At 33.8% G+C, this 23,139-nt stretch overlaps 1 protein-coding gene across 16 annotated transcripts in view; it reads right to left on the bottom strand.

Moving 5' to 3' along the window:
* PPFIA2 (PTPRF interacting protein alpha 2) overlaps positions 1-23,139 on the bottom strand; it is a 500,797-nt gene that overhangs the window by 339,709 nt on the left and 137,949 nt on the right. Inside the window, exon 1 of one of the 16 annotated variants that reach the window (XM_074402498.1) lies at positions 2,570-3,597. The exons of 13 other annotated variants lie outside the window; for them this stretch is intronic. In XM_074402498.1, coding sequence (XP_074258599.1) covers positions 2,570-2,650 — 81 coding nt within the window. In that variant the 5' untranslated portion in view covers positions 2,651-3,597. Of the gene's footprint in view, positions 1-2,569; positions 3,598-23,139 lie in introns of those variants that run through there. 2 more of the 16 variants (XM_074402497.1, XM_074402496.1) reach the window with 2 other exon arrangements.

Raw genomic sequence — 23,139 nt, 5'->3', positions numbered from 1 at the left:
CTAGTAGTGCTTAATTTTAACTTTTGTCAATTAAAGGGCATTTTAGAAACCTACACTCTAGAACTTGACTCTTGATGAGAAGTCACTCATTAGACACACAGTGCAAATTGGGTGCTGACATCATCCAGGGTCCAGGAACCTCTAAATAGAAAAATGCAGGCACAAGTATATTCACAGTAATACAAAAGTGATGATTCACACTTAAAGGAATTAGTTTAAATTAAGTGTTACATAGTCTATACATAAAACCATATGTATATGCTTAGAAGTATGAATGTGTTTGTCTGAATTAAAGATGCAATGAAAAGCAAAGTCCTGTTCTAAGAATATCCTTCTACTTCTTATTTGTTGCCTTTTCACCTTTGAACTACTTAGGACAAATACACTTTAAAGCTTACTCTAAAAATGTGATAGCATACCATGTCAGAAAAAAAATGACAGGTTAGTTTGGATGTTTAATGAGAAGATGGAACTGCAGTATTATTCATGCTCAGCTCTCTTAAATATATTTGCATATGTTAACTCTTATGCTAGAATAATTTTAAGGAAGTAAGCATTAAAATCCCAACTCCTTGATGCAGAATTATTTTAGAAGTACATTTATGCCATTTCATAATGAGAACCATTTTTGAAAATTTAATCATTTTCTCAAGATAGTTTTTGACAAATGGTCTGTTACTTTACAGCATCTCATTTGTTTTTACAGTATTTCCACCAAAGAAAATATGTTGCCTCAATATAAGTTAATGTATATAGGTAAGAAAATCATTTAATTCTTTATAATCAATATATAATTCTAATAGTCTTTAGCATAATTCTAATAATCATTTAATTTTTTTCTTTGAAGAAAAAACGAGAGTTTACTACTATAAACCTTTATCTTTGTGCTTTAAAAACCATCTTTCTTTCTTTCTTCCACCAAAGGCAAAAACAAATAACAACAGCAACAAAAAGATAAACACGAAAACTTAAACACATATTGTCTGTTACAGACCTCAGGAGCAAATATTTTAGGAAATTTAAAATGTAGGTGAATAGAGTTTATATTTGGCAAAATTTATATATTATCTGAATTCCTAGAGTTTTTACAAGAATATGTTATTATTAACAAAAAGAGAGTATTTAAAAATTGTTCCAGTGTGTTTTCAAAGAAAGTCACCTGCCAAGAAAGGTATTGGTAAGATCTTTACTGAAAGAATTGTAAAAAGCCTCTGTCATGACCCAGTATATGGAATGCACTGACCCTTAAACTTTAAGAGACTGAAGTAAAATACCTAAAGTCAAAAGCTACCCAAAGAGCCAGCTGCAGAATACTGTAAGAGGTGTTTATATCTCAGTGTACAGAGGAGAAGAGGAGAAAAAAGTAATAATTCTGTACAACAGCCCCAGGGCACTTGCATTTTGAATCACTGCCACAATAAGCAGATCACCACTAGGAAGAGAATACATTTTGTAAAATCACAGACTTGCACTATCAGTAGACATCAGTGTAAAACAGACGAGGCAACAGGATTAAAAATAGAAGTACAGAAAGGGGAGAGAGAAAGAGTAATTATATCTACTGCCTACAGTTTGCAAAGGCAAGCGACTTATAATTCAGATGTACATTTATTTAGAGCTCCCTTAAAAAAACTCTGACTACCTTTATTATATTAATTTTCTAAGTCTTTATACTTATTTTTCCAAGTATGGTATAACTATACACTCAAAATAATCAAATATCAGGCTGTTTATGTTTCCAGAATGTAAAATATGGAGAAAAGAATGTCATATTCCTTTCTCATGTAATGATAATATGACTGAATTGCAAAGTAAATCTTAGTAATGAAAGATACAATTTGAAGATAAAAATAAGATAGAACCTGACTTAGTTTAGACCTAATCATTTTCTAGACTGATGGCTAATTTATTCACAGGCAATTGAAATACATTTAGTAGGTAACAGTTTTTAACTCACATTTATATTATAAATCATTTTGACTTTTTGATAACACAGAAAACCTTCCATCCTAATGAGTTTCTACTCTATTTCAAATTGGAAGCATATTGAATGTGGTTCTTAAACCTCCTATATTGTTTCTTGCCTTTATATTACATACATAAGAAAATTAAATAATAGGAATTATGTTAAACTATGTATATGAAATGCAAAATATTTTTCTGAGCCCAGAGGATTTAGTTTGCAAAGTTCATAAAATGTGTTTTAATTCTACTCTTTCTGTGATGCACAATGGAAGTAACTCTACAATGTTTACCATATTTTATCCATAAATAACAATATCAGGAGTCACAACACATCTCATAAACTCTCAAGGATGACACTGTAGCAGATTTAAAAATTCCTGTGGAAAACTGTGTTCACTATTTTTTTTTAATTCACAGAGATGCCTAATGCCACCCTATTTCCACATTTTAAAGCAGATTAAACTGACATGCACATTATTCATTCCATACATTCTCTTCAATACTGCCATACTTTTAAAGTCTTTCTTCCTTTATATAGCCCTTTATTAAAAGTTTGACAATATATTAACTTCCTAAGTAGTGAAGCCATTTAAAGCACACTTACTTGAAAAGTGTAAAACCGGGTCCCATTAGGAGGATGCACTTTAGGGGAGCCAGAAACGGTGTTCATATCCGAGAAAATCATTTCTGATCACAGAGACAATATAATCCACAAGGAGCTACAGATGCAGAGCAGAGAGCTTAGCGTACAGATAAATCCGTGCATGCATTGAGGGAGACTACAGGGTAAAATGAAATCTGCCCCATCCTTCTTAGATACACAGTGACAGCATTTTAAATCTTTCTTCTACATTTGAAATCTTAGCTGAAAGATCATCAGCCACCAGCCTTTTGTGAAGCTAGTTCTTTAGAACATACAATGTTTTTAAAAAAAATTAAAAACACAGAAGGAAAAAAGCAAGAACCAACTAAATGGAGCTTGTGCAGAATCTGGCAGTGCTGTGGACCTGCCCATCTGTTCTCAGTGATAATCACCTCCCTCCACCACAGTCTAGCAGAGTGATTATGCTAAATATCCTGGTTAACCAATAACATACAGTTTCACTTCAGGGAAGCATGCACAGTGTAATTCAGAGGACCTCTTCTGACTAACCTGAAGCATATTTCATATACTGTTTAAAGCTCTATTTAGTAACAAATTGCTGTTTTATCGCTCTTGATTCTGCATCTTTCTAAATCTTTTAGTCATTCCCAGACTTTTCAACAAGATGTGATTTTTTTTTAAACAAAGCCTTTTTTTTATAAAGGAGATAGTTCTTTTATAATTTATAAATCAAAGTATATTACAGCTGTTACAGCTGGCTAGGACATTGAGAGGCAATTGCATACAACTCAGTAAGACTCTATATACTAGGAGTACTATCAAACAAAATGTAATAAATATTTTCCACTTTTCTGAACTCCTACAGAGCATCATAAATATCAGTGTAATTATTATTATCTCATTTTCCCCATTCTAGCTAAAAAATCATTATGTTTGACAATCAGTGCATCAAAAAGTACAATGTATTTGTTTTAAATAATCACAACTTTATTTCATATACATATATACACACAAGAATTAAAAAATATTTTTATACACATGAAGAATTCCAACTCAAAAATACAAAAATATTGATTGCAAACACATGGGTTTTATTGCAAAATATGTTCTTTTTGTATATCTTTAACAAATTTTTCAATTTGTATTAAAGATCATATTCAGATGACTTGACAACTTTTAGGGTAAAAATAAATGTTCCATTTACACATGGTTCAAACATGGAGACTTTAGGAGGATGGGAAACAGAATAAGCCAAAAGGAGTGTTTTTTGAAAGTATCTAAGATTACATAGTTATACATAATAAAGAACCACCTATTTTAAACCTGAAGGCTGTAAAGGATTATGATGGACATTTAAAACCGAAATCATTATTCATTAGTATTTCTGATTCTCCAATTATGCATGAAGTTTATAATATTGATGGAAAGTATACAGAAAAGTGATCCTCAATTCCTTAGATGGGACTCCCACATTCTGACAAATTATGTGTGTAGGTAATAATTTAACTAGCAAACTGCTAAATAAACCAGAACATTATTTTACTAAAATTTTTGTGAATTTCAGATTTATAGAAAATCTGCAAAGAAAAGTACAGAGAATTTCTATACATTCCTCAATCCGTTTCTTTCACTGTTAACATCTTTCATTACTACAGGATACTTATCAAAACTAAAAAACTAATGTTAGTGTATTGTTATTAACTAAACTCAATACTTCACATGAATTTTACTAGTATTGCCATTAATGTGCTCTTTGTGTTTTAGGTTCCAATTCAGGATACCATATTTATTTAGTTGTCATGTGCATCCAGTTTCTTTTGGTGTATGACAGCTTTTCTTTGTTTCTCGTGACCTTGTGGTCTTGACAAGCATTGAGCAAGTGTTTCGTGGAATATCGTCTAATCCCATAATATCACACATTTGCCTGATGTTTTTCATCCTGATTACACTGGCCTATGAATGGATAAGCACACCACAGAGGTGACATGTCCTCAATCACATCATATTACTGCTACATGACATCCATGTAACATTATTAATGATGTCAACCTTCATCATTTGACTAACAAAGTGTTTGCCTGGTTTATCTACTGTAAAGTTACTATTTTCCCCTTCCCATACTCTATTCTTTATGAAAACTAGTATGCCCTCAACAGGAATGTAAGAACTGGTGAAATTAAGCTTGGCCCCTTAGAAGAGAGAGTACCTACATATATTAAATAGATTTCTTTTACAATGGCTGACCTCTTTTTCTTTGATTATTTGCTTTTCAGTCATTTATTTATAACAGTATAGACTCATATATATTTACACTCTAGTTTATAATTTAATATTACATAATTTAGTTTGTTTTTCATATTGTCCCAGCTTTAATCATTGGTAAGTCCTTTACTTCAGGTTGTCTCCCACGTCCCTTGACGTGACTCCATCCTTTTGTTTTTAAAGCACTCAATGATTATTTTTTTAAAAATTGACATAAGAACAGAAAACCAAACACCGCATGTTCGCACTCATAGGTGGGTGTTGAACAATGAGAATATGTTGAGGAGCATCACTCACTGGGGTCAGCTGGCGGGGCTAGGAGAGGGACAGCGGGGGGGTGGGGAGGGATAACATCAGAAGAAATGCCGGAAATAGATGAAGGGGGAATGGAGGCAGCAAACCACCTTGTTATGCATGCATCTATGCAATAACCCTGCATGATCCGCACATATACCCCAGAACCTAAAGTACAATTTAAAAAAAGAAAAAAAAGAAAGGTTTTTCTCTTGAATAAATCACTTATGATTTGCTCAAACTGTTCATTTCCTTAACTATAACTAATTATTATTCTGAGTAAACTTGAAAAAATGTTTTATTTCCAGTAATTAAGTAACCATATTATTCTATATTTCAAAATAATATTTTCCCTTCTGATATCTTAGTCCACATGGGATTCAGTCAAGTGACCATCAAAATTTTAAAATGACTATATATGTTTACTAGCGATAGAAATCAATGATATATATGAAATATTCCAGGTATGTGTTAGGCTCTTACTTCCTCTTGTGGTTAGTGGGGACATGTAACTCATGTTCTCCAGGGAGCTGTGAGTAGAAATAATGTATCAAACATAAACCTCAAGGTTTTTTCTTGAGAGCCAAGTTCTAAGAAAAAAATGTTCATCAAATAGATTTTTACCATGGATGTATAAACTCCATGTACTTTTATGTTTACCTGTAAACTGGTTCTAACACAATTGAGATCAGAAAATTCACCAGATTCCTTATTATTGTAGAGGAACTCATAAATCAAATGTTTTTGGTGAAATATCACATATCCTTAATAGAGTCTCATGTATTTTCTGTATTTGCATCAGCCAGCAAACTACTTTATTTTAGCTGGGAATTATAAAGCTTTCTAGCCAATAAGAATACACTTTTTTAAACATATTTATTTGGTGGGGGAGGCGAGGAAATTAGTATGAGTTAATGTTAAATGAGGCAGGCGAGAGAAGTAGTACTACTAATATATAATTATTTTAATTACAATGCTTTATTCCAAACATTACTGAAATTGCCAAAGTGTACCATTTTTCGAGAACTTTTTTTTTCATCTGACTATTTTTGATAATAATGTTATCTTGTAATTCTGAATGCCTATTTGAAAACAACTCAACTTTTTCTTCTGCCAGGTAGCAATAGGGAAGGTATTGTCCAGGTCTAAAAATTGCCAAGATATAGAATTCTTCCTTCTCCATTGTGGTTGAGGCCAAAGCTTCTATATCACAGTATACATCTATCATTCTCATTCTGAAAGCCATGAGAGTTGGAGTTTCTGAAGGATGGAGAAGTCCCTGTCTCACTAAAAAACACATCCCTTTAACCTGTATTAATTGCCTAAAGGAAATCATAAGTATTAAATTTAGTCAAGGACATTTGACACCTTTTTTCTGTAAGAAAGCCTCCATTCAGTCAGGCCCAAGAAGTCCTGATGGGCAGGAACTGAACGGTCTTGGAGCAGGCTCAGAGCTGCACTGAGTTCCATGACTAACATTTTATCTAGTACTATAGTTTCCAAACTTCGTTGGTTTGCACTCTTAGATATGCAGAGTTTGAAAAACTATAAAATCCTCTTTTTCAAAATTTAAATATTTTAAGAGATTTAAATTACAGTACATTGTAGGTATTGACAGATGATACTCATTGAATGCATCAAATGAAACTAAAATGATATAGCAATTTAATGCCTATCTTCTACTAAAAACCTAAAGAGCTCATAAAAATGAAAATTTTATACCATCCCTTTTGTTTCTTCAAGTTACTTTCCTTTTCTCCTGTACATAATTTTATTTTACTATATTGTACTCTCTTACTATATTGTGTGCTTTAAAATATTTTATTAGTAATATTATAATTTGTTACTGAAAACTATATATATATATATATATATATATATATGTATATATACACTTCAAATTTTTTTTTAAATTTTAAATGACTATATGGTTATAAGTTTTAAAAATGTTCTCTTAGAAAGAGTAGCATTCACAAATATTATTACCATACAATGTACCAGAACAGAACATATTAAAATAATGATAAACATAGAAAATACAATATCATGTCTGAATAATAAAAAAATGTATGTTTGCATGATACAACTGGAGTTTTATCTTTTTAAAACTAGCTAATATATCAATTCAAACATACTATTAGAATTAGAGCCCTAATTTTCAGTTTTGTAGATTTATTCTTGAGAAACCCTGTTCCCAGAAGTAAGCAGATGGAAAAGAAAGAAGGTTGTGTTATTATTTTTAACAGCAATATTACTAAAATGTTCTAATTTATTCTGCATATATATTAGAATAAAATATATTTTATAATAATCATCAAATACCTTGATTAAGTCATCATCTGATTTTGTTGAAAATGAACAACCAGAAAACATCTGGCTTTCAAAAAGGATTTGTTATGTAGCTACTAAAGTCATTCACTTTCCTAATACCTAAATCTATATTTTAAGTGCTTTCTTAATTTGGTCCTTGAAGTTTTGAGACCCTGGGGTAATGTGAAACAGTTAAGATTCATGAGACATATGCACTCTGAAAGAGAAGATTGATTTAAATGCAGGCAGAACTCCTTAATTGTGGTACTGTTCTCAGAATAATACATTTTAGAAAAGGGTGCATATAGAAGAAGAAAACAAATCCCTTGCAAATATCCATGTCCTTGTATTCCTTGGACAGTCTTCATATCTTAATTTTAAATAATTATCAAACATCTATCCCTGTAATCAAACAGATTTCAGGTGGTTGATAAATATTGACTCAATGAATGTGCTGCTTATACAACACGGCTAAGTAATTGCTTTAAACATAATTTCTAATCAATATGACCCAAAATTAAAAATCAACTTGTTCTTAGTCTCATTAGAAATTCAAAACTTCTGCATATGCTCAGACTGTAAAGGAAAAATTTCAGTGAGCACACTGAGTTCACTGTTTCTTAATAAGCCTCAGTCTCCTCATTTACGGAATGGGTATAATAATGCCTCACTCAAAGTCTTCATAACATTTAAGTAAAATTAAGGTAGTAACCCCCTAATTTGTTTCTATTCTCCATTTCACTTTTCTTTTCTTTTTTTCTTTCTTTCTTCCTTTTGTACAGAGAGGGTCTTGCTCTTGCCGTCCAGGCTAGAGTACAATGATATGAGCACAGCTCATTGCAGCCTTGAACTCCTTGGCTCAACTGAGCCTCAGCCTCCCTAGTAGCTGGGACTACAGGAGTGTGACACCACAACTGGCTATTTATTTTATTTTACTTTTTATAGAGACATGGTCTTACTATGTTGCCTAGTCTGGTCTCAAACTCCTGGCCTCCCGAGGTCCTACTGCATCAGCCTCCCAAATTGTTGGGCATGAGCCAACGCACCCAGTCTCTTCTTCATCTTTATTTATATGAAAAATACAAAGAATAATTATCAAAAGCAATCTTATTCTCCAAATTGCTAGTGCTATTTGATATAATAGATTTCAGGAAGTTCCAAATTTCATAAGAATAAAATAATAAGTAAACACAGTATTTACAAATTATGTTCAGTTAATTTAAAAAACGAATTCTTTCACCATAACATTTGTTTATGATTTTATTAATTTTTTTAATGAATTGGTAATTAGAAAGAAAGGTGTCACCAAAAAAGTTCTGGAACTGAGGACTTGCTCAAACCATCTACTGGAACCGTTACTTAGAAAAATAAAAATATGCCAATTCAAATATGTAATTTATACATATATGTATTTTTATTCATTTAAAAATTATAGTTTTTAATATTTACATTTAGCAAAACTTATTTTTAATGTGTTTTGTTAATAATACATATTTATTAATAAGACAGTACACTTAGCCCTAAAGAGCTAGTAATCACATATAGTGGATAATTTATAATGTAACTGGCACATATTTGAGAGGAAAAGAAGAATGATCAATCATTATTCCAGACATACACCTGAAGACTATCCTTGATAAGCCATAACTCAGTCTTGTGTTAACCATGGTCTTCCTACCTATGGTAAACACAAAAGTATGCTTACATTTGAGGAGCATTTATTATATTGGAGGAACAACACAGATACACCTTTTGAAAACTTACTTTAAGAGTAATATGTACATCAAATTCATTCTAAGGAATAAAAATAAATGTGGACTATTAATTTGGGCTTATTGATTAGGTTAACTTCATGGGCTACATCACTTGGAAATGTAGAAAGGAAAGAAGAATGAACATTCAGTGTTTACATATCAGACCTGCACTCATGGCATTTAATTTGAGCCATACACTGCCATTTGGCCTGGGTAATATATTGATTTTACATATGAGAACACTGATGTTCAAGGAAGTAGAATACCTTTTTCAAGGACAGAATCACTAAACTGACTAAAAAAAAAAAAAAAATGCCCTGTATATTACAGTTGACCCTTACTATCTTCCTTTCTCTCCCATATTTATTCATTTATTTGTTTATTCAACTAGGCATTAATCAAAGACTAATTGCCAAATGCCTTAAACTTTTCTGGTATTATTTACAGGCTTTGGGGACAGGATTATCAAAGATACAGTATCAGTGCTTCAGAAACTTTAAATTTTGTGGGAGAGACATCAGCTAAGGAGAGGTAGTTAAGTAGCAAGACATCTACGCTGCAATTTGACACACGCTAACCACTGACTTGATATAATGTTTAATGAGTTCATCTGGAAACCACTGAACTCCAGGTTTATGTCAGAGTGATCCTGGCAAAAGCAGAAGCTTAAAGGTTTTCCAAAGAGAAGAATCAGTGTTTGAAACAAAATGAGATGGCATGGAATGGTTGGGAAAATATGGCTGAAAGCATTTCAGGATATAAGAGGTAACTGTGTTAGGTATATGTTTGTATTTACAAACTTTTTTTTCAAGTAAAATTAGTAAAGATATTTAATCTGATCATCACCCTTTTCCTATAAAATCAAATAAAATTAGAACATTCCTGTTTGAAAAAATATATATATATATATGAAATGTTGAGTCACATTTTCACACTTTCGGTTAGTATATTTTAACATCTTTAGTTTGCCAAATAGCTTTCCAAGATTATTTTGAGTTGTCGAGAACTTCATTCTTAGTTTGATTGCTTTCAATTTATCATAAAACTATTTTAATTGAAAACTATATATATATATATAGAGAGAGAGAGAGTAAATATGCACAATTTTACACCTCAAATAAAATTTAATGTGCTAATGGTACCAATCATTAGTTTTCAGGCAATGGCTACCACTTTACGTGAAGGGTAAATAACATACCCAATTTAATCGCTACAGACAGACCATTATCTAAAGTTTCTTAAGATGTATCTTTTCCAAAAGAGGTAAATTACGAAGTTGAGCTTCAGAAAGTTTAATACTAGTCATCTCAACCACCTGAATATTTTATAGAAAGGAATTAAAAATGAAGCAGTAAAAGAATGAGTAAATTATACTTACTTAAAACAGAGTAAAATAAAAATACTGAAGCTGGACATTTGCTCTTAATAGACTTAAGAGAAGACCCCCAGGAAATTATCTAATACACCCTTATGCCCTTAGAAATAATTATTCCTATGCCATCTGAAATGCACATTATCAGCTTGGTGTTTTCAAATATTTGAAAAATACTTTAAAGCCTATGCTTTTGTATCAGGAAATTCAGCTCATACATTTTTTTTAATCCTTGAAAATAATTTTATTTTAAGAAATAGTTGTAGGATATATTCTGTGTTAAAACAAGCAATTTGATATAGCCTTTCATTGATTTATGGGTACTGGGTATAAAGCTCAAAATTTTGCTAAAATTATAAGAATTTGGTGGGTTAAAGAAATACAGTGAAAAGGCTGCTTATTTTCTGCTAATTTCTGATAAATGGTCAGGGGAAATTGATCATACTGGAAGAACAATGCGGGGAAGAAGAGAAAAACATGGTGGGGAGAGAGAAAGAGGGAAAGATGAAAGGAGCTAGAAGAGAAAAATAAAGATGAGAGAAAAGAGGGAGAGGAGAGACAAGGAGAGGGGGAGAGACAGATATTATTACACTTTGCATGGTAGAAATACAGGAAAACAAAGCATTTTCCAGGCAAACATGCAGTTATAATTCATGCCATACGGAACAAAATTTGCAGCTCAGATGGACAATACATCCTAGTAAATTTATATGGATAACATATGAAAGCTAGTTAAGTATATAATATCACTAGCCTATCTGTCTATATATCTACCTGTTTATCTATTATCTATCATCTATCTCTATCTAATCTATCTTCATATTTATCCACTAACAGTATCTGTACCCTTAGTTTTATATCACAAGTTCTAAAGTATGTAGCAAAAATGACCCTTTGCAGATAGCCAAAACCCTGAGTTTACTTTATGATTTATTTTCTCAACTTTTATTTCAGATTCAGGGGGTTCATGTGCAGATTTGTTACATGGGTGTGTTGCATCCAAGTAGTGAGCATAATAGCCAATAAGTAGTTTTTCAACCCATGCTACACTCCATCTCTTCCCTCACTAGTAGTCTACAGTGTCAATTGCTCCTAGGTTTACATCCCTGTGTGATCAATGTTTAACTCTCACTTAAATGTGAGAAAATGCAGTATTTGGTTTTCTGTTTCTGTGCTAATTCACTTAAGATTATGACCTCCAACTCCATCCATGTTTCTGCAAATACAGGATTAATTCTTTCAATATGGCTGCACAGTATTCCTTGATGTATATGGACCACATTTTCTCTATCCAGTCCACCACTGATGGGCACCTAGGTTGATACCATGTCTTTTCCATTGTGAATAGAATGACAGTGAACATATGAGTCCATGTATCTTTTTGGTATAATGATTGATTTTTCTTTGAGTATGTACCCAGTAATGGGATTGCTGGGTTGAATTGTAACTGTTTTAATTTCTTAGAAAAATATCCAGACTGCTTTCCACAGTAGCTGAACTAATTTGCATTACCACCAAGAGTGTGTAAGTGCTGTCTTTCTCCACTGCATCATCAGCATCTATTATTTCCTGACTTTGTAATAGTAGCCAGTTTGCCTGGTGTGAGATAGTATCTCATCATGGTTTTAATTTGCATTTCTCTGATGACTAGTGATGTTGAACATTTTTTCAAGTTGGTTGGCCACTTGTATGTCTTCTTTTGAAAAGTATCTGTTCATTTTCTTTGCCCATTTTTAATGTGGTTATTTGTTTTTTTCTTGTTGATTTAAGTTACTTATAGAGTCTGCATTTTAGGCCTCTGTCAGACACATAGTTCACAAATATTTTCTCCCATTCTGTAGGTTGTTTACTCTGTTGATAGTTTCTTTCACTGTGCAGAAGCTCTTTAGTTTACTTAGGTACCACTTGACCACTTTTGCTTTTACTGTAGTTGCTTTTGGGGGCTTGGTGAAAAATTTTTTGCCAAGGCCAATGTTGAGAATGGTACCTCTTAGGTTTTCTTTTAGCATTTCTATAGTTTGAGGTCTTACATTTAAACCTTTAATCCACCTCTAGTTGATTTTTCTATAAGGTGGAAGGTAGGGGCCCAGTTTCAATCTTCTGCGTATGGCTAGTCAGTTATTCCAGAGCTATTAATTGAACAGGCAGTCACTTTTTCATGGCTTCCTAGTAGAAGATCAGATGATTGCAGGTGTGTGGCTTTATTTCTAAGTTTCCTATTCTGTTTCATTGGTTTATATGTCTTTATACCAGTACCATGCTTTTTTGGTTACTGGAGCCTTACAATATAGTTTGAAGTTGAGCAATGTAATGTCCCCCACTTTTTTCTTTTTGCTTAGGATTGCTTTTGCTATTTGGGGTCTTTTTTGGTTCCATATGAATTTTAGAATAGTTTTCTCTAATTCTGTGAAGAATGAAATTGGTAGTTTGATAGGAATAGTGTTGAATCTGTAAATTGCTTCAGGCATATAGCCATTTTAATGACGTTGGTTCTTACAATCCATGAGCATGGAATGTTTTCCATTTATTTCTGTCATCTCTGATTTATTTCAGCAGAGTTTTGTGGTTCCTCTTGCACAGAACTTTCAACTATGTGGTTAGCTGAATGCTATGTATTTCATTTTCTTTGTGGCTATTGCAAATGGAATTGTATTCTGAATTGACTTTTAGCATTTCCTTATTGATATATACATAGATTTCAGCTTGAAAATTTTTGATGTATATATAATTGTTACTGATATTTTTAACATTGATTTTGTATCCTGAAACTGTGTTAAAGTCACTTATCAGTTCTAGTAGCCTTCTGGCAGAGTCTTTAGAGTTTTCTAAGTATGAAACCATATAATCAGTGAAGAGAGATATTTTTTCTTTTTCTATTTTGAGACCTTTTATTTCTTTCTCTTATTTGAATGCTCTGACTAGGACTTCTAGCATTGTGTCAGATAGGAGTGGTGAGAATGGCCGTCTTTGTCCTGTTCCAGTTCTCAAGGGGAATGGTTCTAGCTTTTGCTCATTCAGATATTGTTTGCGTGTTTGTTATAGATGGCTCTTCTGATTTTGAGGTATATTCCTTTGATGTCTAGTCTGCTGAGGGCTTTTATCATGAAGAGATGTTGAATTTTACCAAAACCTTTTCTATGTCTATTGAGATGATCATATGGTTTTTGCTTTTAATTCTGCTTATGTGATGAATCATATTTATTGATTTACATATCTTAAACCAACTTTGCATCCCAGGAATTAAGCCCATTTGATTATGGTGAATTAGCTTTTTGATGTGCTGTTGAATTAGGTTTTCTAGTGTTCTGTTGAAAATTTTTACATCTATGATCATCACGGATACTGGGTAGTTTTATTTCTTGGTTGTGTTTCTACCAGATCTTTGTATTAGGCTGATTTTGGCTTCACAGAATGAGTTAGAGAGAACTCCCTCCATCTCAATATTTTTGAATAGTTACAGTAGGATTGGTACGAGTTCTTCTTATATATCTGGTAGAATTCAGCTGTGAATCCATCTGGTCCAGAGCATTTTTGGTTAGTGGGTTTCTTATTACTGACTGAGTTTCAGAACATGCTATTGGTCTGTTCAGGGTTTCAATCTCTGCCTGATTTAATCTTGGGAAATTGGATGCTTCCAGAAATTTATGTGTTTCTTCTAGATTTTTAAATTTGTGTGCTAGAGTTGCTCATAATATTCTCTGAGGATCTTTTGTGTTTCTGTAGGATCAGTTGTAATGTCATCTTTGCCATTTCTGACTGCTCTTATTTGGATCTTCTATATATATATATATATATATATATATATATATATATATATATATATATATATATTTTGCCAATATAGCTAGTGGTATGTCAATCTTGTTTATTTTTTCAAAAACCAGCTCTTGGTTTCATCAGTTTTAAAAATATGTTTCTGCATCTCAATTTTATTGTTCTCTAATTTTAGCTATTTCTTTACTTCTGCTAGTTTTGGAGTTGGTTTCTTTTTTTTCCTCTAGGTTTTTTAGGTACAAAGTTAGAGTATTAATTTGAGCTTGTCTAACTTGTTAATGAAGGTATTTAGGGTTATAAGCTTTCCTCCTAACATTGCTTTAGCTGCATCCTAGAGATTTGGGTAAGTTGTATACCTATTTAATTAATTTCAAATATTGTTTTTGATTTTAATGTTCACTTAGGGATTATTCAGGAGCAAATTGTTTAATTTCATGTATTTGTGTACTTCTTAAATTATTATTTCTTTGCTATTGATTTCTATTTTTATTGCACTGTGATCCAAGAGTGTGCTTGGTATTATTTTAAAAGTTTCCCTATCTTTGATGTCATGTAAGGTTTAAAATTCTTTGTGGACTTTTTTTAAGGACACTGATAACAGTCTTCCTATCTCTTCTGGCATGTAAGGTTTCTGCTAAGAGTTATTCTGCTAGTCTGATAAAGTTCCCTTTGTGTGTGACTTAATCTTTATTTCTAGCTGCCTTTATAGTTTTTTGTTTAAAAAAAAAAAAAAAAAAAAAAAACTATGTGCCTTGGGGACAATCAGCTTGTCTAGCTGGGGTTCCCCGTCTATTGGATTTTCATGTCAACCTTTCTAGTAACATTAGGGAAATTTTTGTGGACTACATTTTCAAATATATTTTCCAAATCTCTTATTCTCTCTCTTTCTCTGTCAGGAATGCTAATAAGTCATAGATTTGTCCTCTTTATATAATCCCATATTTCTTAGAGGTTTTGTTCACTTTTTAAAAATCCTTTTTGTCTTAGTTGCTTCAAAAACTGGTCTTCAAGCTCTGGGATTCTTTCTTTGGCTTGGTATATTCTGCTGTTAGTACTTCAAATTATATTATGAAATTCTTGTAGTGAGTTTCCCAGCTCTAGAAGTTTAGTTTGGTTCCTTCTTAACATGGCTATTCGATCTTTCAAATATTGGATTATTTTACTAGATTTCCTGGATTTCTTGGATTGTGTTTACTTTCTTCTGAATCCTGATGAGCTTCTTGCCATCCAGATTCTGAATTCTATGTTTGTCATTTCAGTCACTTCAGACTGGCTAAGAACCATTGCTGGGGAGCTAGTGGACTTGTTAGAAGGGGATACTGTCTTTTTGAGTTGTCAGAGTTCTTGAACTGATTCTTTCTCATCACAGAGCTTTGATGTTCCTTTAACTACAGTGTAAGTTGAGTATGGTCAGTTGGCTTTGTTTGTGGATGCTTTCAGAGCACCAGAAACCAAGCCAACTGCTCTATATAGGATCTATATAGGGTCTTTATGTGTAGGTGAATTCTTGGACTTGTATTCACAGGTGTATATATTAAGATAATTTTTGATGCTGTAGTTTTGGCTGTGATCCAGTAGATGGCACTTAAGAGTAATGGCTGGTAGCTAGGCTGATGCCTAGCCTCCTGACTCTTGTACTTTCTGGCATTCCCAGGTTTGCTATGCAGTGGTTGAGGAAGATGGCTCACTCACCATGTCTGCTCTCGGACCTTGGGGGAGCCCTCTGTAATCAACAGTACTGTGCCTGGGTTTCTCTCGTGAGATCTTCCAGGCTGCGAGACTCTCTTGGGCAAAGGTTGTGACAGGGAGATATGCCACACCCTTTAAGAACCAGTCCTTCAGAGGGAGGCATGCCCCACTGCTACCTGGGCCCAGGGACCTAGCATCTCGTCCCTCTCAATGTTCTGAGGTGGGGTTTCCTCCCCTGCAAGGAGGGCTCCTCCCCTACTCAAGTGCTGGCACAGCACTGAGCCGTTCACTGCATCCTTGGAGCACTGGGACATCCTGTGGTTCCAGGTTGGGTTCTAGCTGTGCTACGATATCTGTTGTGCTCCTGTGCTGTTTGGAAAGTACTCATATAGAGCAATACATTCAGCAGGGGTGTGGAGGCTATGCTGTGCACCCATTCCTGCAGCGTGGCTAGACACAGCCCCTGTGAGGGTTGGGGAACAGCATGTGGAAGGGTTTGCAGAACAGTTGTATCTCAATCACATTAGTTGGGAAGACAGTACAGCTCTCTTCTGGCTCAGAAGTTAGCTGCAGCCAGCGACTCTGTGGGAATGGGGAGGAGGGCCCCGAGTGACAGGCATTTATGGCTGTTTTCACCAGAGCTGCCAGCACACAAAAAGTCCTTGGCTCCATGCCGTCTGAAGATTTGTCTCTGCCTATTCTGTGGAGCGATCTCCTGACAGCTCACATGTCCATAGGGGATGCAGGTTCCCCTGCCACTAGATTCCCAGAGGTCCGTGGGGATACTAAGCCAAATGTTGTTTTCCTCACTCACCTCTTTCCCAGGAGCCATTAGTAGCTGGGAACCCGCCCTAGTGATCAGGTACTGTAAGTAGGGTTTCCAGCTTCCTTTCTATTTGGCCTCAGTTTCAGAGTCACATCGCATTCCCCTATCAGCTTTTTCTCTCCAAATATCTGCTCAAATTATGGTGGTTGACTTAATAATTTGGTCTCTCTTGGTGGGAGCAGTGCTTTCTGGTTGCATCTAGTCAGCCATCTTTGTCTACCTGAGTAGATTTGTCATCAGTAAGTTTTGTAGAAATTACATTTAAGCTCCAGAAGATATTATTTCTTTATCTACAACTCTGGATACCAGATGCCTACCTAGTTCCAGATTTTAAAATAATACCTGGAGGAGTTTTAAAACCATGACTTTTATAAACACAAAAAGAATTACTTGAGCAATTTGGGGCCCACTCTATGACATAAGAACCACATACAGATTATTAGATGTTGAACTTCAACTTGCACACGCCCTACATGCTCATCTAAGTATTATGCAGTGCAGTTTTGATGTTAAATTTCAACCACTTTTTGTTAGAAACTGTTAAAATTCTTAGGGATTTCCGACTCAACAAAATATTTCTTCTCTGCATAAATTTAAATTATTCACTTTTTTTACTGTTCAGTGTCCATATAAGTTCTATGATACACTGTGCAGTAATCATTAAATCAAGGTGCAAAAAATTATCTGTCTCTCATACATAACTTGGGCTTTTTTAATCTACAAGCGTAATTCCTAGCCACAGTTGGAGAAGTTATAAGCTTCTTGAGTGTACAGAAGGTATTGAATCTATGGAAATTCTAGCCCATCACTACCAAGGACTAGAACAATACATAGCATGGAGTTAATATTCAATAACTGTTTAGGAAATGTTAAAGACACCTTCCTCTGGCTGTTTTGCTTCTCTGTGTGTGTGACTTGTATTTTAATATTAATTACCTCATTTGACTTGCTGAATAGTCTTGAGAATCGGAAAATCAGAATCAGATTTTGGTGACTCAAGAACGAGCAAAATAATGACCAAATCAAGATATTCTAACTACCAAACCATATTATTTCTATTAATTCATACTGTCTAGTAGTGTAGATTTAAAAAAAAATTATTATACTTTGTGTTCTGGGGTACATGTGCAGATCATGCAGGATTGTTACATAGGTATATACATGCCATGGTGATTTGCTGCCCCCATTGCCCCTTCACCTACATTAGGTATTTCTCCTAATGTTATCCCTCCCCAACCTCCCCCCCGTTATTGCTCCCTTAGCCCCCCACACTCCAATGTGTGATGTTTCTCTCCCTGTATCCATGTGTTCTCATTGTTCAACATCCACTGATGAGTGAGAACATGCAGTGTTTGGTTTTCTGTTCTTGTGTCAGTTTGCTGAGAATGAATCTTTCACAGATTCATCCATGTCCCTGCAAAGGACATGAACTCATCATTTTTTTGGCTGTATAGTATTCCATGGTGTATATGTGCCACATTTTCTTTATCCAGTCTATCATTGATGGGCATCTGGCTTTGTTCCAAGTCTTTGCTATTGTAAATAGACCCGCAATGAACATATGTGTGCATGTGTCTTCATAATAAAATGATTTATAATCCTTTGTGTATATATCCAATAATGGGATTGTTGGGTCAAATGATATTTCTATTTCTAGATCCCTAAGGAATCGTCACACTGTCTTCCACAATGGTTGCATTAATTTACACTCTCACCAACAGTGTTAAAGCATACCTATTTTTCCACATCCCCTCCAGTATCTGTTGTCTCCATATTTTTTAATGATTTCCATTCTAACTGGCATGAAAACTGGCACTAGACAAGGGTGCCCTCTCTCGCCATTGCTATTCAACATAGCATTGGAAGTTCTAGCCAAAGCAATCAGGCAAGAAAAGGAAACAAAGGGTATTCAATTAGGAAAAGAGGAAGTCACATTGTCTTTATTTGCACACGATGATTGTGTTTTTAGAAGACCCCATCATCTCAGCCCAAAATCTCCTTAAGATGATAAGCAACTTCAGCAAAGTCTCAGTATACAAAATCAATGTGCAAAAATCACCAGCATCCCTATACACCAATAACAGAAAAGCAGAGAGCCAAATCATGAGCAAATTCCCATTCACAATTGCTACAAAGAGAATAAAATACTTAGGAATACAACTAACAAAGGACGTGAAGGACCTCTTCAAGGAGAACTACAAACCACTGCTCAAGAGGTTTGTAGAGAGAACACAAACAGATGGAAAAACTAAGAGGGGACACAAATGGATGGAAAAACATTGCATGTTCATGGTTAGGAAGAATCAATATCATTAAAATGACCATATTCCAAAGTAATTTATAGATTCAACGTTATCCCCATCAAGCTACCATTGACTTTCTTGACACAACTGGAAAAAAAACACCTTAAACTTCAAAAAAGAGCTCTCATAGCCAAGACAATCCTAAGCAAAAAGAACAAAGCTGGAGATATCACGCTTCCTGACTTCAAACTATAGATTATTTTAAAAATATTTTTATGGATTGTTTTTAAATATAGGAACATGCCCCTTTGCATACTTACATGTATCAACTCACCGAAGCACGCACACAGTGTGCTAACCTCTTGCACACATTCACAGAGTATTGGGGAAAATATGACATTAATAGAAAGAAATATAAAAAAAGAAAGCAGATATTTTAGTGCTCTTCAATGTAGGCTTTAGCATACATTTTATTTATACCACCTCAGAAGAAAAAGATGTAAGTGATAAGATGAAAAGAAGAATCAGGATAATAACCAATACTATGCAAAGACTTTAGGGTAACATTTAAATGTGTTGCATGGAATTACATTCAAAAGTCCATGTTTAAGATTAGAAAGATTAATGGTTTACAGGAACAAGACAATATTAGTCAAAACTGTGGAGTAGATTAATGCAATTTTTAGGCCACCTTATTTCTTACTCATCAAGATCTCTATGCCACTCTTATCTTGGTAGCAAATACATTATTTTCTCCTTAATTTTACCTTTTCCAATAATTTTATTTAAAAGACTAATCCAATCATTCTCTTGTTTTATTTCTACTAAGAGCAATAACAATGGCCCTATAGTTTCCATTTATTGAATATTATATGCCAAACATGATGTTGCTCTTTATAAAATCTTCTAGTAAATCCTCTAGAAAAGTAATGATAATAATGATAAACCTTCTATTTATTCCTCAGTTATGCATAAGGAATCCTGGAGAAATTATGCAACTTGTCTAATATCACATAAGTTGGTACTTAATAGGCAAGATTTTGGTGACTGAATGAACAAGCAAAATAATGACCAAATCAAGATATTCTAACTACCAAACCATATTATTTCTATCAATTCACACTGTCCAGTAGTTTAGATTGTTTTAAAAATATTTTTAAATATTTTAAAGAAATATTTATTGATAGTTTTTAAAGTTAGGAACATGTTCCTTTGCATACCTACATGCAGACCTACATGGAAAATTTTCTTTGAATTAGATCTGATTATAAAGCCACAGTGTAAATAAAAATTACATCTTGGTACTGCTTTATGTGACATTTTAATTCTGTGTGGAATATGCAAAAATAATTAACTTCATACATAAAATACATTTTAGGTGATTGTCTCTCTGATTAATTCTTTAATATTGTGGAATTGTTCAGATTTTCCTGATGGAGCAGATGGGTTGGGAAAGACAGAAAGGTATCAAAGACAGATGCAAGGTCTTTGGTCTGAGCAGTTGCTCAAGTTTTGGCCTAAGCAATGAAAGGATAAAATAACTCAGATTGGGAAGGATGTCAGGGTAGTAGGTTTAGGAAAAATTCAAGTGCTTACTTTTGCACATGTTGAGTTTGAGGTTTCTTTTAGTCATCTAAATAGAAATGTCACATAGCCAGGTGGATATACAAATCTGGACACCACATTAGCATACAGACTGAAATGTAAAAGACTGAAATGAGGTCATCCAGAAAGTGAATACAAATAGAGAAATGGTCCAAGCTGGAGGCCCAGGTGTATTCCAACAATCAGAGTCCTGGGAGATGAGCAAAGAAAAATCTGTAGGAGCAATTGCTAATATTGGAGGAAGACCAAAAGAGCAATGTGACCTAAATTGCTCACATTAATCCACTAATTAACCGGAATGTTTCTCAGAGGTCAACTAAGACGAGGACTGAGAAGAGATCATCAGATTCAGCAATGCAGTCTGGCTTTAGTGAAAGGTTAAGAAAAAAGCCTGATTGAACTAAATTTAAAAAGAAATGGTAGGAGAGAAATTGGAAACTGTATTTTTATGCCGCACTGTTTTTAGCACATTGTTTCAAAGGGAAGCAAAGAAATGGGCAGCCCCTGGTCAAAAAAAAAAAAAAAAAAAAAGGAGAAATAGGAATAAGAGTATGTTGTGCTGAAAGAGAGGCTCCAGTAGAGGATGAAAAATTGATGATGTAAGATGAAAAGTGGATAATCTCTAGAGCAATGCCCTTGAGTAGATGAGAAGAGAAAATCTACAAGAGAAGTCATTGGATTTGGGCAAAGAAGGGTACTATCTTGGATAACTGATGGAAAGGCAGAGCATGTGGGTTTACATGCTGGTAATTGTGGTAGTGGAAGTCTGCACATTTTTGGGAAATTGGGAAGCCAGGACATCAACTGAGAATGATGTTGAGGGAGAGAATTTTGGATGTTTAAGAAGTGAAGGACTCAATTCAAGGCTTGAGCATCCTCCTATGTCTATAATAGTATATTGTAGAAATAACATGATTTTCTATCTATATCATGATGTGAGCAAGATTGAAAAATTGATATAGTATAACATACACAAAATCTGCTAACTAATATTTCCTTTTTAGAGATCTTTTTACCTTTCTCTCCATCAAATTCTACGTTTTATTTTTTATGTTGATGCTTTCTTCTAATTGCAGGCAATGTGACCAGTTTTATAGTATTAGATTAGTCCAACAAGTATATTATTTATTCTAATGAATAGGTAAGAAATAAAGGGGTTAAATATCACTTAGAGAGAGAATGACCCCAGCAAACCTTCATTTTTACACATTGGCACTGAATTATTAAAAATGTCATGGACCACAACCACTTAACTAGAAATGTAAACACCTAAAACACTATGATCAAATCGCAATTTTGCAGCTTGCTGATTAGGAGGCCATATAGACACAGAATTAAATTTATAATGTCATGGTAAATTATGGATATACATTAATTTCTTTAATTTGTCTTCCTGTACTTGACATTTACTATACATTTACTTAAAGAACCATAAATATTAATATTTCATATTAAATGCAGAAATTCTTATTACAAATGTTTTCCATTAATATCAAAAGGGCACACGTTCAGTAACATGATTATAGTCCTTTAGACAGCATTATACACACTGGCAGTCACCGTCATGCAAAATAAATATTAATTTGATTGAACTTATTCGGTGCAAATAATTAGATATTTCTCTGAATGCTGATTGCATTATTATTAACTCAACAACCAGTGTAATAGTTAAAAGCATGGGCTCTAGTGTCAAAGAAATTCAAGTTCAAATTGCCACTCTCCTACTTTTTAGATGAACAAAACTTTGACTTAACTTCTTTCAGCCTCAGTTTAAATCTCTAAAAAGTGGGAATTAAAGTAGGTTTTAACTTACTATGGCATTGTGAAAATTAAAGGAAGTAATGTATGTAAAGCACTTTATGTCATTGTCACCCTCTTAGTCACTCAAAATAAAAAAATAACTTCATCTTTCTAAATTTGTTTTCCCACAGTAGAATGTGCTGAATTTGTCCCTTTCTTAATTGTTTTTCTGTTGTCCAAAATTATCTCCTCACTTTTATTCAAGATCTAGCTCTAGCATCACCTCTACTATGTCATCTCTTCAGTGTAAAGGAGTGGTTATTTTTATTCTCCTACCACTGGTCTACAGATCTGTTTTAGACCTTCTAAGGTCTGCGGTATAAAAGTTATTCACATGTTATTGTGCCTGCCCCTTCAACTTGGAGCTCCTAGAGAACTTGAATTGTGTTTTTCCTATTTCCACTTGTTTTCCACACAGTAGCCTATGATATCTGTAAACATGTAAATCAGGCCACTCTATTTTCCTAATCTCAATCTTCCAATAGTTTCCTGTCACATTTCTGAGAAAATCTGAAGTCTTTTCCATAGCATACAAGCTGTACAATATTTGACCCTAGTCCTCTCTCTGTCCTCACTTTATTTCACACTCTTCTTACACACTATCCTCAGGTAACATGAGCATCCTTGCAGTTCACAGAACA

The sequence above is a fragment of the Saimiri boliviensis genome, chromosome 7, assembly GCF_048565385.1.
Source record: "Saimiri boliviensis isolate mSaiBol1 chromosome 7, mSaiBol1.pri, whole genome shotgun sequence".
Classification (NCBI taxonomy): domain Eukaryota; kingdom Metazoa; phylum Chordata; class Mammalia; order Primates; family Cebidae; genus Saimiri; species Saimiri boliviensis.
This window is presented reverse-complemented; position numbering and strand designations above follow the sequence as displayed.